The 19,174-nt window shown below is 41.9% G+C and overlaps 1 protein-coding gene across 1 annotated transcript in view; it reads left to right on the top strand.

Annotated features, from left to right (window-relative positions):
- The window catches only part of KDM3B (lysine (K)-specific demethylase 3B), a 42,833-nt gene that overhangs the window by 11,799 nt on the left and 11,860 nt on the right, over nucleotides 1–19,174 (top strand). The window contains exons 9-15 of the mRNA XM_010145425.1: nucleotides 1,305–1,519; nucleotides 2,475–2,627; nucleotides 5,092–5,199; nucleotides 7,760–7,887; nucleotides 8,450–8,729; nucleotides 9,708–9,964; nucleotides 12,933–13,199. Of these exons, the coding sequence (XP_010143727.1) occupies nucleotides 1,305–1,519; nucleotides 2,475–2,627; nucleotides 5,092–5,199; nucleotides 7,760–7,887; nucleotides 8,450–8,729; nucleotides 9,708–9,964; nucleotides 12,933–13,199 (1,408 nt within the window). The remainder of the gene's footprint in view (nucleotides 1–1,304; nucleotides 1,520–2,474; nucleotides 2,628–5,091; nucleotides 5,200–7,759; nucleotides 7,888–8,449; nucleotides 8,730–9,707; nucleotides 9,965–12,932; nucleotides 13,200–19,174) is intronic.

The raw sequence follows: 19,174 nt of genomic DNA, 5'->3' as shown, positions 1-19,174 counted from the left end.
AGAGCTTGGATCACGTTCAAGCACCAAGTAATTAATTTTACTTGCGTAATGCGCTTAGGTACGATAATGGAGATTTGGGGTGTCTTTTATTTCCCTGCCTCACCCGATTGGTATTCCCTTACTGGGGTGGGCAGAGCTGCTGTTGGAAGTTACAGCTGTATGATACTAATTGAGCCTCCAGGTCCAGCCTTAAAAGATTGGATTTGCTTTATTGGATAGAGTGTTACTGCTGGATAGACATCAGTATGCAATAACTGTTCTCTCCCTTTTTCATAAGGAGTTCAGAGCAGAGATAAAATTTTCCTTCAGTCAACAAGTACCTAAATGTTGCCAGCATGAGGCTAATGTTTGACTAGTTTTTGCTGAGTACAGGACTGATTCTTAGGACTAGAACACTGCCTATGGTTTCTCTCTGTGTTGCATACGCTTCTTCTAGCTCTTTGACCTGTCATGTTCCTCTTCATCTTCCTTAACTGCCTATTCTAACAAGTGCTGTGCATCTTTTTCCAAAAAGATGTTTCTTCACTTTCTGGCATATAAAGGTTGAAGTGAATTTTTACTATGTGCCAGTAATCCAGCAAGGATTATAGCTGCTTCTGTTCCTGAACTTGTTAAATATTAATCCAGCTTTGAGGTTAAAGACAGGATTGGTTTTCCTCAAAAAAGAGTTACCTTTAATGTCGGCAGGAGACATTCAGGGTTTTGTAACTTATGTTGTTACATGTTTTATCATACAAAGACGAGGAGGGCCAACAGCGACTGATAAAACAGTTGTGACTTGTCTCTGTGGAGGGCAGTGGCAAGCGGAATAGGCACGATAAGGATTTTTGTATGTCTTGTGATATGAGCTGTTTGAACAGTTGCCTGGTGCTGGTGGCCCATGCAGAACTGAAACATTGGTTTGCCAAAAGCTGTGAATTTTCTCCTGAGTTAAAATAGAGTGAGAACTGCGCAGAATTTTACAAGCAGTGTCGAGCAGCAGCTCAAATAAATTGAATTTTGTCATCACTTTCTATTAATAGTATAGAGAAATGTGACTTACCAAGCTGTAGCAATTTATTGCATGTGGAATTTCCCACCAACGCTTACTGGAACCTTGGGGATTCGTTCTGGTGGGTTTTGCAGCCATTGCCTTTGTGTACCTTATTCTCTGTGTTATTTGGATTTGCATAATAATTGTACTGGCTGTAGTGTAGCACTCTAGCTCAAGCCTTTTTTTCCCTGTTTCTGGGTTTATATTCTGTCATAGATGGCATTATAAGCTAATAAAAAGCTTCTTAATTACTCCATCCTGTTTTCTGCAGGCTGGTATTTACTCGGAAAGGTATTCTACGAGTAGAGGGTTTCTTGAACCCACAACAGAGTGACCCTGATGCCATGAGCCTATGGATTCCTTCTTCTTCCCCTGCAGAGGGGATCGATCTGGAAACTTCCAAATATATCCTGGCCAATGTTGGGGACCAGTTCTGCCAGCTGGTTATGTCGGAGAAGGAGGCAATGATGATGGTGGAGCCACATCGTAAGCTTGGCTTTTGACGTGTTTTTTGTCCATCTCTTCTGTGTGATATGTGGACAGTGCAGTGGAATAGAGTTGCAAGTGTCACATAATTTCTTGTTAAAGTGCTTCTCCTTTTCTTCTGAAGAGAAGGCTATATTCACTTCTTTGGGGTGTGTGTAATTGCGGGACCAGCATTTGGGAATTTTCCTTTGGATCAGTGCATCATTAATGCCAAGGAAGTTAATAGTAACTTTCCCAGACTTCATTAAATTATTTTTTAGTAAATAAATGCAGAATTCAACTGACCTGTGCTCCTAAGAAAATAGAAGTAAGTCCAGAACACTTATCAAACTGACCAGCTATGCTTTAATGAGCAGCTTTTCTTACATATTCCTATCCTGTTATGCTCCAGGGACATCACATAAAGGCTTAGGGTTTTCTAAAGGTATCCAGTTCAACCTATCGCATGGATAGCTCTGAGCATCTGATTTTTTCCGTTTAGCTTCTGGAGCGTACAAGGGCAGCCATTTGGAGAGGAATTCCCCTTCCTCAGCAGATGTGGTGGTTTAGAATCCAAGGAGTTGATAGGCATCCAATTAGTAAAGCTAAATATGCGTTCTTTATAGTTTCATAAGTTCATGTTATTCATGAAACCAGCAGAAGTTTTATAATTTTGCTGTAAGTTCTGTAAGTGGTCCTTGAAATTCAGCTAGTAGAGAACTCTGTAAGGTGTTCTGTCTTCTATGTAGCATGTGCATTTTGGGGCTTGATCATATCTGCTCTTAGGAATCGAGATTTTAATAGGCTAGCAACTCAAAGAATGTGTCTCTGGGTGTAAAAAGTATGTGTTTTTATATTCTGCCCTCAAGTCGTGCTTCTGGGAATTGATTATCAGTGTTACTATGATATTCTTTAATTAGGTGGGAGAAATGCAAAATGTTAGAGCAGTAATTACTAATGTTCCTTGTCTTTGTAGAGAAAGTGGCATGGAAGCGAGCAGTACGTGGCGTGAGGGAAATGTGTGATGTATGCGAAACAACACTCTTCAATATTCATTGGGTTTGTCGCAAGTGTGGGTTTGGGGTCTGTCTGGACTGTTACCGGCTGAGGAAGAATCGTCCACGTAGCGGTGAGTATTGGAGTGGTTTTTGTCCTCCGCTGTAATCTTTGAACTGGCTGGCTTTCAGTGGGGATAGTTTCTGGGAAGTTGCTGAAGGTTTTGTGGGAGGGTTAGTGAGTATCAGCTTGGGAGGCTGGAGGTTTGGAACTTTGGCCCTACTGTCTTAAATGCTGCTGTTCCATTCTTTGTTTCCTTAGATACCTGTATTTGATCTATTTGGTTAGAACCTGATTATTAAAGTTACAACATTTCCAGGCATAGGCTGTGTAGTGAGACAGACTATAGTTCCATCTTTTCCTCAGAGAGTATAAAAGAAAAATTAAGTAATATCTTAACAGTTTGGAGCCATCACAAAATGGGCAGACGTTGCAGAGAACTCCTTTCTGTAACTGAGTTGGACTGGAAAGTGTTTTTCTGAGTCTTTGATGCACTAGGGTTTGTAATTCAGGAAAAAGCTCAGTAAGTTAAACTCCTAACAGAGGCATACTGTGTTTACAAAAGTGAATACTTGGTTGCTCTTTTTGAGTATTTTGTTGTATTGGGACCTCTTTGGTAGCATGGATGCTGACAATGGGCAATCTTAGTAAGTGTAAGACTATTAGTGACAGTTACATTATCATGTGGAGCAGATGTACAAAATACTGGATGTTAATAAGTGTGAGTACTGCTGTCTATTCATTATGATAAAAGTGCCAGAGAACACAATGAATTATAGAAGCAATGAGTTTTTTAAAATAGGTAAGAGATCACCTGTTCTTATATCATTGTTGTGGATTAACCCCATTAGGCAGCTAAGCACATGCAGTCACTTGCTCGCTACCCCGGGGCACTGGGACTGAGGAAAGAGGAACGGAAGAGTAAAAGCAGGAAAAACTTGTGGGTCAAGATAAAAATTGTTTACTAAGTGAAGGAGAAATAGAAAAAGAGAAAAAGAAAACAAAGCAATGATGCAAAGGCAATCACTCACCAACTCCCATGGGTAGATCGCTGCCCAGCAGTTCCCCAAGCAAAAGATGGCTGACACCCTTACACTCCCTCCTCTCTGTTTTTTTTTTGCTGAGTGTGACATTGTACAGCATGGAACATCCCTTTGCTTAGTTCGGGTAATCTGTGTGGTGGTGTTCTGTCCCAACTGCTTGTGCACCACCAGTCTCTTCACTGGGGGTAGACTAAGGACACAGAAGACCTGGACACTGTGCAAACGCTGCTCAGCAGTAGCTAAAACATTGGTGTTATCAGCATTGCTTTGGTCACATGTCTAAAACACAGTACCCCATGAGTGCTGCTCTGAATAAAATTAACTCCATCCCAGCCAGACCCAGTGTAATAATGGAGCCTGTGAAATTACTGCCAGAATACACCAGAAGAGAGAAGAACAGTCTTGAAGATGTGGTTAACCAGGGTACAGTGGAAATAGTTGAAAGTAAGTAGAATAGGGTTTCTTGTATCTGGCACTGTACATGTTTGGAAAAAGCATATGGGACTGACAGAATGCGGTATAAAGATGCCCACGATTCAAGGGCAATAGTCTCCTAACCCGTTTTCTTCTCACATCAAGGAAATAAATATGATAACCTTACCTGTGTCAGGTGAAAATTAAAAGATGTCCTGGGTATAAGAGAAGATTTTACTTACAGACGGTGGTCATCATTGAAAAGACTGATCTTTTAAAATGTCAAATGATAGTGTGTGGGTGTTTATATGTACATATTGCTTATCAGTGATGTCTTCCTGAAAACAGGATTGTAATTACTGCTTTCTAATCAGATCTGACATTTTTGAATGGGCCAAAATGTAGAACCAAAGCATTACTTAAATACAATTACTTGCCTCAAGAGGTTTCTGAACTTTATGCTGTAGAAGCAACCTATGCAGATGTCACGTCTAAAGGACCCTGCAATGAAGGTTTACATGATCTATCTCACTCGCCCTTCCTCCCACCTTCCTTTATAAAGGAAGAGAATGGCATGCACTTTATGCAGCTACACATTTGTTGGTCCAACTTGGTTTAAACTCTGAAGAATTTTAAATTTGTCAGACTGCTCTTCAGACTATTAATTTGCTACTTGTTAGCTGTGTGACTAGATACAGTGACTGAAGGGCTTAGTTTCCTCTCCCTGGAACTGATCTGCAGATACTTTTTATTGAAAAGGCTTGAGAGATGATAACAAGAAAAGATAGAATTGCTCTATGACTTAGGAATGCCTAATGAGAACAAGAGTATGATATTTAAAAATAGAGGCTAGAAGCCAAGATTTTTGGGTGATTGAAAATAACAAGCTATTAGAGATGAAGGGAAAATGGCTGTGGTAGTTTTATAATCTGTTTTAGTCGCTGTAGAGTCTGTTCTAATGTTCTGTATTTACTGGCTATTTCTGAGACACCAGGTTAATATCCTGCACTGTAAAATATCTGTATTGCAAAGTTTTAGTGACTTTTGTACAAAATTTTACTTTTTTGGTATTTATTCCAGAGACAGAAGAGATTGGTGATGAGGAAGTCTTCTCATGGCTGAAATGTGCAAAGGGTCAGTCTCATGAACCAGAGAATCTTATGCCAACACAGATCATTCCTGGTACAGGTAATGCTTGAAACCTGAAAGGAAAAATTCCAAATTTTGTCTCAATTCTGAGCAAGCAATTGGAAAAAATGCTAATAGAGTTAGTTCTAGCTGATACTTTTCTAGCTACAGCGGAAGGGTTGAAGGGAACATAAGCCAAGTCAGATCAGGCTGTGGGTTTGAAGTGAACACCATTCTGACAGTAGCTGCGATGTCTTGTGCTCAGCTAGTTTTAGCTGTATCAGTAAATTTGATGAACTTGCAAGACAGATCTTTTTCTTGTCTGTTGAGTGGAGGGAAGGTAACCAGTCACTGCTGACCAGTGCGTAACTGGTTCTAAAAATCACAGAATCATAGAATGGTTTGGGTTGGAAGGGACCTTTAAAGATCATTTAGTCCCACCCCCTTGCCATGGACAGGAACACCTTCCACTAGACCAGGTTGCTCAGAGCTCCATCCAACAAGTCCTTGAACGCTTCCAGGTAGGCTGCATCCACAACAGAGGTCAGTCACTGGAACAGGCTCCCCAGCAAAGTGGTGATGGCACCAAGTCTGTCACAGTTTAAGGAGCATCTGGATGATGCTCTTAGTCATGGTTATTGTTAGGTGATCCTGTGAGGAGCAGGAGTTGGATTTGATGATCCTTGCAGGTTCCTTCCAACTCAAGATATTCTATGATTCTCCTACGAAGAGAGGAACCCTGCCTTGAGGTTTAGGGGCTTGGGAGAGGTGAAAAGAGAGAATACCACTGAAAACTGAGGGGCGGCTGTGTGTGTGGAAACAATAGTTGAGTACCTCAACTTTCTCCATGTCAGCTGTCACCAGCTCTCCTGTCTTATTTCTTGGGGTGGGGGTACATTTTCTTTAATCTTCCTTTTCTGGTCAATGTACCTGTCAAAGCCCTTACTAATTTTCTGCATCCCTTGCCAAATTCAGCTCCAGCTCTGGCTTGCCTTTCCTGATCCCATCCCTACACATCCAGGCAGCATCCCTATATTCTTCCCAGGATACACGTACCTGGTTCTGCTGCCTCTGCATTTCCTTCTTAGATTTTTAGCTTGACCAGAAGGTCCTTGTTGATCTCTGCTGTTCTCCTGCCTTCCCTGCGTGATTGTTTTTTACACATGGGAGTTGAGCGTTCCTGAACTCTAAGAAAAAAGTGTTCTTAAAGAACTGCAAGCTCTGTTCAGCTCCTTTGCCCCTGAGGGCAGTTTCCCGGGGGGTCCCATACACTGATTCCATAAGCAACCGAAAGTTTACTCTCCTAATATTCATCATCCTGATTATACTCTTAACCTGGCCCATATTCCTCAAGACTCCGAGTTCTACCAGGGCACGATCACTGTAGACCAGGCTGCCACCAATCTTGACATCTCTGATTAGTTCTTCTGTGTTGGTGAGCACCAGGTCCAGTGATGATTCTTCTCTGGTTGGGTTGTCTGTCTCAGGGCTCAAGAAATTATCCTCAATGCACTCCTGAATTCTTCTGGACTGCTTACAGCTTGCTCTGCTGCATTTCCACAGTTGTCAAGGTGATTGAATTTCCTCATCAGGATCAGAATCTGTGAAGAAGGTACCCTTGGTTGGGCTGCCTGTAGTAAACACCAGCAGTGTGGTTTCCTTTGTTGGCTTGGCCTCTAATTTTAAGTCACAAACTTTCAACCTGTTCATCACTCTTTTTCAAAGACAGCTCTTTGCATTCCTTCTTATACATAGAGGGCAACCTCCCTGCAGTGCTCCAGTTGTTCAATTCATCCCATCATGCTTCAGCGATAGTGATGAGATTGTAGCTTTCTAGTTGCACAGTGATTTCCAGCTCCTCCTGCTTGTTACCCATGCTGCATGCATTGGTACCTAGAGACAATTCAGCTGGGCTGTCAACCTTGTCACCTTTTGAGAGGAACACGCCCAAATTCCTTTGAGGCATTTCACAGATGTTTCCCTATCGGTTCCTAATGCATCAGCAGCCCCTTGCTCTTCTCTGTTACTCAAATCTCCAGCTCCTTCTGCACTAAGTTTAGTTTAAAACTCTCCATATAAGTCTGACCAACTTGTTGGTAGGGACTCTCTTGCCCTGCTTCGTGGCATCGGCTCCCAAGACACCTGGCTTCTCAAGGGTAGATTTGCGATCACAGAAGCCAAAACCTTGAGTGTGCCACCAGCCATGCAGCTAGGCATTCACCTTTTCAATGGGTTACCTCCTTCCCCTTACTGGGAGAATGGAGGAGAGTGCCATCTGTGCTCCAGATCTTTTTTCATTGCTCTAAGGGATATATAGTCTCTTTTGATGGTTTGACATTGCCTCATTGCAGTTTCATTGGACCTTAGATGGAATAGCAGGAGCAGAGGATAATCTGTAGGATTCACCAGGTTTAACCGCATCAGTGACATCGCAGAGCTAGCGTTAGCAGAATTCTCCACGCTATTCAGAGACAAGTGCCTTGTTGTAGTTTGTGATCTTAAAGATACTTAGCAGTAATACTAAAAAAAAAAAACCCACCCCTCTGAATATGTATTATAGTCCAGGTCTTGTTTTTAGGTTTCTTAAATGTGATACTAAAGATTTTAACTTTATTGCCAGCGCTTTACAATATTGGAGACATGGTTCATGCAGCACGAGGCAAATGGGGTATTAAAGCCAATTGTCCATGTATTAACCGGCAGAACAAATCGGTGTTAAGACCGGCTGTCACTAATGGAATATCACAGGTAAGTAATTTGAGGCTGAAATTACATTTTTAAGATCTTTGTGAAACACAAACTTTATTTTCTCCATGCGAATTCGAAGTGGTTTAGCTTAGCAGAAATCTGGGATGTTTTTCAGGGACGTGTGGTGCACCTGTTATTTACTAAGTGGGCATGTGGGCTAATGCTCTTATGTAGAAGTTGGGTAGGAGGTAATTCATATTAATGCTGTATCTTAGAACAAACCACTACGAGGAGCTTGCAACAAGTGCATTTGTTTTGTTATGGTTCTCGAATGTTAATACTGAATCTAGAGCAGCTCTGTTACAGTTCCCATAAGAAGTACTTCTGTAATAAAAGAAATTGAAAAGCATGGGCTTGTGTTAAAAAATGATGTGGTGAGAATTCACACCACAATTGCAATGCAGTTCACACCACCTCTGCTGCTACATGAGCATAAAGGATCACTGTTGTGTACTTAAGGCAAGTTAACAAAACCAACAAACAAAAACCAGCGCATTGGGTCCAGTGTCTTCCAAGCTGAACACTTCCCTTTATGTAGTATTCGTTTATATTTTTGTTTTAGCTTCCGACTATAAATCCTAGTGCATCGGTCTCTGGAAACGAGAGCACCTTTTCCACTGGAGCAGGGACAGCAGGAGTGGGGCAACTAGAAATGGACACTATTCCAAAATCTGAAGCAACTGATAGTAGGATAGAAGAATCAGCAAAACCAGAGATGTTACCAACCAGTAACACTGGTGAAATAAAGACTAACAGACCACTTTGTCCAGAAACAGCTCCATCATCAGCCTTACACTGGCTTGCAGATTTAGCAACGCAAAAAGCAAAAGAAGAAACGAAAGGTGAGCAGAGGATGTGTCCTCTGGATTTAAAAGATAAGTAACAATGTACTGCTTGGTTGCTGTTCTTTGTGAGAACGCCTAGCCCTAAATAGAAAAGAATATGGTCATTTTTCTTCCTTCACCCCTTAGAACCAGTTTTCTTTTACAGGCTTAGGAATATACAAAGCTGGAACGATGATCATGCAGCTGAAAATGAAAATACTGTCTTGTCACTCCAGGTTTATTTCAGTGCCTGCTCTTGTATTTATTTTCTAAGTAATGAGCAGCTGGTATCCTGATATAAAATCATAGTAATTAATTTCAGATGCAGCTTTGTCAGTTTATTACTATTGAAGTAAATAAAGCTGTTTTGAATGTTATGTGAAGAGTGCATTTCCAAAGAATTGAGAGAGTAGATTCGGCTTGAGGGTCAGATGAAAGCTTAGGACTTCTATACTACTCAGTAGTTTGAGTGTGATTCTCATATGAAGTAAGTGTTTACAGAGTATACTTCCAAGCTGTCAGACACAGCACGACTGACACGGGATTTATTCCTGTCCATGGGTCTATCAGTAACTACATTATGTGTCACTGTTGAGTGTTCAGGGTCACTAGTTTTGCAGGGCTTGGTCACTGTAATATTTTGACTACAGTTAAAATATGAAATATTTCATATTGAAACATTAATTCAAAAAGTCAAGGAAATATTTTTTAGTTGAGTCTACTACAAAGTTCTGCTTTCTTGTGTGTCAAACACTTTCAGATCAGATCTACTGTGCTGTTCGAAACCTTAGCAGCGTATGAAGGGCAGAATCTATCTGAAGTATGTGATCTTTCTGGTTCTCTTTGAGGGATTCTCATTCACTGGTGCAGTGATAACTTACCTTTACTTCAAGATTCTGTCAAGATTCAATTTAATGTAATAATTTAGGAGAACTTCGCGATTTTTTGAACTTTGACTTTTTTTCTCCCCCCTATGCTGGTATTTATCTCTTGCAGAATCGGGATCACTGAGGTCAGTGCTTAATAAAGAATCCCATTCACCCTTTGGATTGGATTCCTTCAACTCCAGTACAAAGGTTTCCCCACTAACCCCAAAGTTGTTTAATAGCCTCTTGTTGGGTCCAGTGACATCTAGCAACAAAGCTGAAGGCTCCAGCCTCAGAGATCTGCTACACACAGGACCAGGAAAGCTTCCTCAGGTCCCACTGGACACAGGAATCCCCTTTCCTCCGGTCTTTTCTGCAGCTTCTGGGGTAAGTAATTTTGTATTCCTTCAATGATATGTCTTCTAGGGAAGAATTTAATGATGATCTGAGAGTTTTCGTCTATATCTTTTTATAGTATCTTATTCTTAAATGTTGAAACAAATGCGACATTTCACCAAAACTCACCACCACACAAAGTTGTAGAGAGTTTTGATGCTGTTTATTAGTTTGTGGTTTGGTTTACTACTGCTGGGCAGAAACTATTCCTTGCAAGAGACCAAGAAAGTGACTTAAATGTAGCCTTTAAATTGTTAGTTGATAATCAGCATCTCTATAAAATTTCACTTTAAATTCCGCATCTTTAAAAATACTGCAAGAGCATACCACAGAAAAAGACAAACTTATGAGCAAACCCAGATCTTAAAAAACCTTACGTCTTCTTGAAAGGCATTTAACATAGAATATGAGAATAGGTATTTAAGGTGTAGTTGCTATTTCTGGATGCTTATTCTGGAATAAGGATACTTTGTTTATCTTTAAACTGTTTTGGAGGAAATGACCTTGAAAAAAAAAAACCAAAAAACCTGAACAAATCAATGATACTTGAAATGGTTACAAGCCTTTAGTTCAAGAGAAGGATAGATTCTGTGGAATTTATCAAGGCTTAGCTCTTCTTGGAGAATACTTTCTCCAAAAGCTTAAGGAGACAGAATGTGGAAGACGATGAAATGGCTTGTCTCGTAGCAGAATATTTTTTCTCTGTGTCAGCCTGGAAGGATGGAAGCTTAATAATAGTTCGTGTAGTTTGGTTTTGGTAGAGGGAACCGTACGGGGAAAGTACATCACTGCTGCAGGAAAGTGAGTCCAATAATAATTCCATCCCCTGTCCCCTCTCATCAGTGAGTACAGGCAAAGAAATTGTGGTCACTTGTTTTAAAGTGAGTTCTTCCCTCAGGGCTTGAGGGCCTGTCTAAACCTGTATCCCTGTCCTTCTCACCACATTGAATCTAGTGTCTAATGTCTCTTTTAACTTTATTGACTTCTGATCTTCACAGAGTTGGTTTAGAATTGAAAGAACTTATGAGGAACTCTGGTCTAACCCCCGGATGCTTCATATAGAATGTTTATGAACAAAACATATCTGAGAAACAACAGTTGTATTGGTCAAATTGAGAGGAGTGATAGACTGCTGCTCATGGGAGAATCATCACCATGGTGTTTCTGGAGCATTGATGTTCTGTTGTGAAGAGTAGATAGCGCTGACTGTAATAGTTACACTGCATATCATCTCTCTCATGGCTCTAGAGAGTCAGTGTAAAGGTACCTTTTTTTAAGACCGTCATAAGCGGAGGATGTTGTGATTTAGTCTTACTTGCATAAGACAGGTTGTTGAAAACTAATATAATCCCAAGCGGCAGTACAGGCTGGGATCTGACTAGCCCGTCTGAAAGGAGAAAGAGTCCTGGGTGACAGCAAGCTGAATGTGAGTCAGCATTGTGCCCTTGCAGCTGCCAAGGCCAACTGCCTGGGGCTGCATCAGGAAGCACCTAGCTTCAGTGCATCAGAGAACGTGATTATTCCATTCAGTACTGGTTAGGCCACACCTGGAACACAGCTTCCAGTTTTGGTCTCCCTAGTTGAAGAGCAATGCTGAAGAACTGGAGGGGGTCCAGTGGGGAGCCATAAAGAATGACTAAAACTTTGAAGAGCTTGACACATGAAGATAGATTGAAGAAACTGGCTCTCTTCATTCTAGAGAGGAAAATGCTTTGGGGAATCTGATCAGTCAGATCATATCCAAGAGGTACCCGTAGAGAATGTGGCAGTAGTCCTTTCGCAAGGATGCGTGGTAACAGAGCAAGAGGCTATGGACACAAGTTGCTTGAGGGGACATTCTGGCTAGATACAAGAAAAAATTCTCACTTGACATTCAAGCAGTGGAATAAATGGTGTAATCTCCTTCCCTGAGAAGTTAAAGTTTGGCTTGACCGAGCCCAGGGTAACTTAACCTGGTTTCAACAGGAAGTTGTACCAAATGATCTCTAGGTCTTCATTCTGACCTAGACTCTTCTATAATTATGCAAATATTTTTTACTGAATTAATATCTTCAGTTATGACTAGAGTTATGTTTTAGATTGATAGCTCTGTGTATGGTACATTTTCTATCTATTGAACTTCAGTTTTAAAGAATATGGCAAAATAGTTTCAGTTTTCACTGTTACTGTTCACTCAGTTTCCAGTCCCTGGGTTTTTTGTTTGATTGGTTTTTTGGTGGAGAGAAGGCAGTAGTCAGGGTTTTTTTGGCTCGAATGAGAAACTCTTTGCTGCTAGAAATCTATCACACTGCTACCCCCACCCATAGGTGTCTTGTGAATAGTGTCTATGTCCTGTTTAATAAATGGAATGTATTTAGTGTCTTGAGTATCTTACTGTAGGCAGGCTTTTATTTTCCTAAAGTTAAAACCACAATTCTTGTGTCATTAATATCTTCTGAATTTTAAACATCCCCTGAGGAGCATGTACACCACAACCAGAGAAGCTGTCTAATGATTCTATTAACATAGATACAGGAAGCACTTTCTCCTCTCTGTCAGCGTTTACTTAATGTACCTGTGTCCGTCAGCTTAGCTGTACCAGGGTTGAATTCGCTTTCTTAGTAATGGAATGAGGAAGATGGGGAAATGAGGTTGAGATATTAATGAAATTAAGGAAAATATGAACCATTTTTACCATTAAAGTAGCAATCACTTAAGTTTTCTATTACATGATTGTTTGCTGCAACATTTTTCTAGATAGCTTGAGGCAGGTTATTTTAAGCTTTATTAGTATAAAACAGGGCTATGGCTGTTTCTGTTCTTACTGGATGTGATACATGCCTGTCTGAGCTGATTTGTCTACTGTTGCCTGTTTTTCTGATAGCAAGATGGCCACGACTAAAATCTGAATGAAAGCAGGTACACATTGATATGTATGCTACTGCAAGATCAAACTTACCTGTGGACTTATATCTTCTAGGGGGCCAAAGGTAAAGCCAGCCTGCCTAACTTCTTAGACCATATCATTGCTTCTGTGGTGGAAAATAAGAAGACATCTGATGCTGCAAAGCGAGCTAGTAATTTAGCTGACACACAGAGGGAGGTGAAGGAAATGGTAATGGGCTTAAATGTGCTGGATCCACACACTTCCCACTCTTGGCTGTGTGATGGTAGACTCCTTTGCCTTCACGATCCTAGCAACAAAAACAACTGGAAGATCTTCAGGGAATGCTGGAAACAAGGCCAGGTGGGTGATAACCAATAGCCAACTCTTACTGCTTGTAAGTATCCTGAAATTTAAACCTGTACCTTGGTTACTGTCCATTCAAACTTTGGCCAGTTGCTCCTGAGTGAATGTGATGAATGAAGATTTCAACCATAACGCTATAAACAGAGGACGCAGTGGCCCTGTCTAGTCCATGCTGTTCTGACTCAAGCCCGTGTGCTCTTGCACACCGCATTTTTCTCAGCTTGCCAGTATGAGGGTGTTTGCTGTGACAATTTTTAGTTGTGGTGTGGTTTTTGCTACTGTGTAGCAGTCTGCTACAGCTCAGTAGTGAATCTACTATGACTTCTTATATGCGCTCTAGTATCTATTCTTGATGCTTTATAGCCTCAGAGAAAGATCCATTCCTTCCAGCTGCAGCACGTACAAGAATAGAAGTGCTGCATGTAGTGATTTCTGATGAATTTCTGATGACATTTTGGGTGTAATTGATGCATTGTCTCATCCTGAGCTTACAGCCTGTGTGAACCCAAGTATTGTTTTGAACTCGTGGTCTCGTGTATTGAGCACTCTTCTGGATTGCCTGAGGGTGCATCAGCAGTTAGGCCTTCGGTCAAGAGACTGGACCTTAGACCTGCTGCCACCATAGCCACTTTTTCAGATATCAATCTATAGTGCTACAGCTTTAGGCTTCTTCAGAGAGTCATTTCCCTGGCCTGGTCAGACAAGATAAATCTTTAAAAAAGGGTAAGTAGCTGCTGCAGAAGAACTGAAACCATAGCTTTAACAGAATATGATGTTCATCGGTGTTCAGACTGTTCTAGGCACTTGGTTCTACAGTTACCTTCACTGACTACTCAGAATTGAGACTATTGGTGTAGACAGTTATGTCCCTCATCATCTTTTCTGTCGGAGTCGTTGTTGTCAGCTGTTCTGTTGTAATTGTGCTAATGCTCTTGGCACTCACATTCCATACTTAGCTGTAGTTGCTCACAAGACTTGTGGACTGCTGAGCTGTGGTGAAGGAACAGGTCAGGCTGCATGTTCCTCTTACAGTACTCAGAGTCCATTCCTGCCAGAAGTAGAGTACTTTTCAGTTAAGTTTAGCCTGTCTCATGAGACTATACATTCTATGGGTCCCCTGGGCATAAGCAAGCACATAGCCGTGAGAACTACAGAGAGGACTGTGGCACTGCCAACCACAGAATTACCCCCTCCTGTTTCCGACTCCCCTAGCCAGCTCCTAATAGATGGAAGAGGCTACTGTGCAGCACACCCTCGCTTGTCTGATTGGATACTTAACTTGTTGCTGGTATTGTAGACTTACCCCCTAATTGCCGTTTTCTTGTTGTGATTTTTTTGGAGTGCATAGGAGTCTCTTTTTTTCCTGAACCTGTTGCTTCTTTCTGATTTATGAAGGATCTCAGATCATTCTTTTGAATGGCTGTGGTGTCAGTCATCTGCCTGACTCAGCAAAGAGTTCCTTAGTTTCTGGTCAGTATACTCTGATAACTTTCTCAACCCTCTCTGTTGGCAAATAATACTGTCTCTGCGAAGGATCTGAAATATTTTAGGAATACTTACAGAAGATGTGCTTGTCATTTTCTCTGCAAATGAGGCTGGTTAATCACCAGGTGCAGGACGCTGCACATGGTCCTGGGTTCTCGACTGTTACTGAAACCTGAGAGACTCCTTCTGGAGTTGAGATGTGACCTGGGTCCGTTTAGCCTGGAGAAAACAAGATCGAGCGGGGTCCCTTCTGAAGGGCGGGTGTCAAGAGGATAGGGCCAGACTCTTCTAAGTGGTATCCGGCGACAGGACAAGGGGCAGTGGAACACAGGAAGTTCCATCTGAACATGGGGGAAGACTTCATTACTGTGAGGGTGATGGAGCACCGAAACAGAGAGGTTGTGGAGTCTTCTCTGGAGATTTTTCCAAACCTGCCTGGCTGCTATCCTGCACAACCTGCTCTGGGTGAACCTGCTTTAGTGGGGAGATCGGACTAGATGAGCTCCAGAGGTCCCTTCCAACCCTCACCATTCCATGATGCTTGATTGCTGATCTTCCGTCAGATGTGTAGCTTGCAGTGTGCATCACCTTCCAAGCTGGTGCACACTCAGCCTCTGGCTACAACTGTTATGCTTGTGTGACCCTCTGTTTTAGGCTTTGCCCCAAGATGTGCTGTTGATGCTTTTGGATGACTTCATTATTCAGAGGACCCCTTGTATAGCAGTAGACTAGGCGAGTCCTTTGCTCATTCAAGGATTCTTCTGTGATGAGGCACTCACTTGACTTTCCTGACGAAATGTGGAAAGCAATCTAACTGAACCTCTCTCATTCCTGCACAAGAGAGAGCAGGTGACCCAGGTAGGTGTCACTGTCTTGACAAGGCAGATTTTCTTCCAGCAGAGATTCTCTCAACAAACTCTGCTTCAGTTCTCCCTTGGCTGACATTCTCCTGTACACATACAGCCCAGCTGCACCTTAAAAAGTGAAGACAAATATTTATGCCACCACCATCCCCCAAATCATTCCCTTTCCAATTTTGTGGCCTGGAAATGGTTAATTGGAAAAACCTCTTAGCTATCCTTCCCAGCACAAAAAATGCACACTGGATACCAGAGCTGAGCCGTATGAAGATCTTAGCCATGGTAACGTCCCAAATTGTTAAAAGAAAATTCCTTTCCCTTAATGTTTGGGTAATGAATGGCACTCTTTGTGCAGAAAATGCAGTGTTTTTCAACTCAACTCCTTTGTCTTAGAAATTGTCAGAAATAAGTTAAACCGTCTTATCCCAGAATTCACTGGGACACCATAGGATTATTTCTTTCTAAAGCTGTTCTTCTCAGGAGAACATTTCGCTCTCCTAAACATGGTTGTTGCTCATCTGGGGATACTGTCAGGATTCACATTCTATAGCAACCTGTTCTTTTCTGAATTTTCATCCAAAGCTTTGTCTTTTTTAAGATCCTGAAGATTTGAGGTGGTGTTGGAGGTTGTTATTTGTTTTGTCCTTGTAGTCTGAGAGGAGGTCTAGCAGGAAGCATTTACCAGTGAAGTCTGCTATCCTTTTATCTTGCCACCCTAGCTGTGTTTTTCACTACAGAGAATGTTTTCTTTCTCCCATGAGAAATTCTCTGCTTTATAGCTGGAAGGGTTCTACTAGGTTAAGTAGATTTTTAAAATTATTATTGTTATGTTTAAATCATCAAGTGAGTACAGCAGGGATTAAAATTTGGGAGTGTTTTCCTGGATTGAAGATGACTACTTTATCCATCAGCTTAATATCTACCCGGCAGCAATTTCCACCCATCCAGTGAAGGCTACTGTTTTTTTACTCCTCATTCATGATCTCTGGGTTTCCGTAGAATGTGAGTAAAAGCTTTCCATTGCCTTAATGTTACAATTTCTGCTGGGATCAAGGAATATATTTAAACTTGTGACTAATGTATCTTCTCTGTCATCTTAGGGAGCTTTCCTGCTTGTTAGGGTCTCACACATGGGACATAATGGAAAGACTGCCGAAGCTTGTCTGACCCTCAAGACATTTACCCTCTGCTGCTCTTCTAGCTTGTCACAAACAATACTACTGGGGAGACCTGGACAGTATCAAGAGTGACTGTGACTCTGGAAGTAGTGGTCAAGGTCAGGGAGCCCAGGTGGTTTTCTTAATCTTGCCAGTGAGGGGTAGAGTGATCCTGCATGTCAAGCAGTTTACACTGCTGGTTTTAACAGCAGAGTTGTGGTTTGTAGTCATGGGGACCTCTCTGAGGTTGAGAACTGCTTGGAAGAGGTGAGATCTATATAAGTGGGGCAAAAGCATCTTTGCCAACAGGCTGACCAACCTGATCAAGAGACCAATAAGACATGAATGACAAGGGAGGGGAGAGTATGACCAGTGATCAAGAAAAGAATTAGTTGGTTGGTTTGGGAAGCAAGCAATGTGGGGTGACGTGAGCAGCAGAAATCTCATACTCAAGAAAACAGTCATGAAAGATGTTCACCTTAAGCATAAGCACGTAAGTAAGGAACAGTGTACATCACGATATTGTGAGGAAAATTCTGGTATTGTTTCTGGGAAAGTGGTGTCTTTCCGAATTGCCTGTCCACTAATGCATAGAGCACGAGGAACAAACAGGAGGAATTAGTGTGCAGTTGCGCAGCCACAGTCTCATGGGTACGATGGAGAAGTAGTGGGATGCTCATGAAACTGTAGTATGACAAGGAATAGGTGCAACCTGTTCGGGAAGGACAGTTTGGGAGTGACAGGCCAGGAAGGTGAGGAGGGAGCATTGCTGTTTATGTAAAGGAGCAGCTAGAATGCATGAACCTGCACAGGAACAGATGATGAGCCATTTGAGAGCTTGCAGACTGGCAGACTAACATTGGCAATGTATGAAGTCCTGTGCCTCAGGAGAAATTACACTCTGCAGCAGTACTGTGCTGTGGGGCTGCTGGATGGACAGTGGCATTGCATGGAGTGGACAAGGAGGTGACTGTGACCCCAGAACACATCCTCACAACAAAGAGGTCATTGGCATCCTGGCCTGCATTAGAAAGAGCATTGTCAGCAAGTCAAGGGAAGTGATCTTTCCACTCTACTCAGCACTGATAGTTGCCACACCTGCAGTACTGTGTCCTGTTCTCCCCAGTAGAAGAAAGGCGTGGACTTCCTGAAGAAAGTCCAGCAAAGGGCCACAAAGATGGTTAAGAGACTGGAACATCTTTCATATGAAGAGATGCTGAGGGACCTTGGACTGTTCATCCTTTCATCCTAGAGAAGAGAAGGCTTGGGAGAGTGTGGGGAGGAAATCTTATCAATGTGTGTAAATCTCTGATGAGAAGGATTGAGGAAAAGAGAGCCAGACTCTTCTCAGCAGTCCCCACAGACAGGACAGGAGGCAATGGGCACAAATTAGAAACCAGTAAGTTCAATGTGAACACAAGAAAATGCTTTTTTTTGGTGAGAGTGGTCCCCTCCAACCTTAATGTTTCTGTGGTTCAGTGGGGGGTTGCCATTTTTTTTTTTCCCCTGAAGTTGACAGGATTCAAGTAACAACCCCTCTTTGTTTTCTTAAACCTGACTCTTCTGGAGTTGAGGTTTCATTGCTGCCTTCTGGAACTTAGGGCTATGTTGTGTCATATTTGAAAATCAAGGCCATTCCTGTTATCCCCAAAGTTGTTGGTTTTCTTCCATGCATTTGTGAATGAAAGTCATCCTCACTTAGAGGCTAAAATCAGTATTGGTCCTGTCAGAGGCCATTGGGCGATCCAGCTGAAGCAGTGGAGTGTTTTTTCAGCAACATAACTTCGGAGTTGCTTGTCTGTAGCTCTGTAGGTATCTTTGCCTCATGCACTGATCCTATTAGAGCAGCTAGGGGCGTCGGTGCTCCTCAGGATTGTACGGAACTCTTCATGTGAATAAACCTGAGATCTACCTTCAGATCACTGTTAATATATAGGGCACATTTTGGAATTGATTCAAACTTACATAGACATTTGAACTGTCTTTGAACATAGGTAGCAGTTCTTAAACCTGGATTTTTTTCACATGGGATACTCCATGTGCAAGTTCACTTCATACCCTGTTTTACTTTTCTCTCAAGTCTTGTAACTGTCTCTAGAGATTGCAGGGTGAGAGGAACTAACGATGTCTTGGCCCGTGCTGGGAGAATGGTCTGGTGTACCTTTTCCTAGAACTGTTAGTTTAGTAAATGCCTTGAGTGTTTATGGGGAGAGGCCAGTCAAATCTCTACAGGCATAGCCTATACATCTTAAAACCTCTTTTGCAAGTGAACAGCCACTTTTCTGCTACTTGGTTTGGTACTAGGGAATTAATGATGATCCATGATTATACATGGAGAATGAGTGAAATAGTTGAATTCGTATCAGAACATGAACATTTCGTAAAAGAAGGCTTTACTGCAGGTGCCATTTCTAGTGGTAGTTGCATTTGTGCTTAGAAAAGGGAGAGATGGTAGAACTCAGCATCCACT

The sequence above is a fragment of the Buceros rhinoceros genome, unplaced genomic scaffold (assembly GCF_000710305.1).
Source record: "Buceros rhinoceros silvestris isolate BGI_N320 unplaced genomic scaffold, ASM71030v1 scaffold17911, whole genome shotgun sequence".
In the NCBI taxonomy this organism is placed as follows: Eukaryota; Metazoa; Chordata; class Aves; order Bucerotiformes; family Bucerotidae; genus Buceros; species Buceros rhinoceros.
The sequence above is the reverse complement of the archived record's forward strand: the minus strand, read 5'-3'. Positions and strand labels throughout refer to the sequence as shown.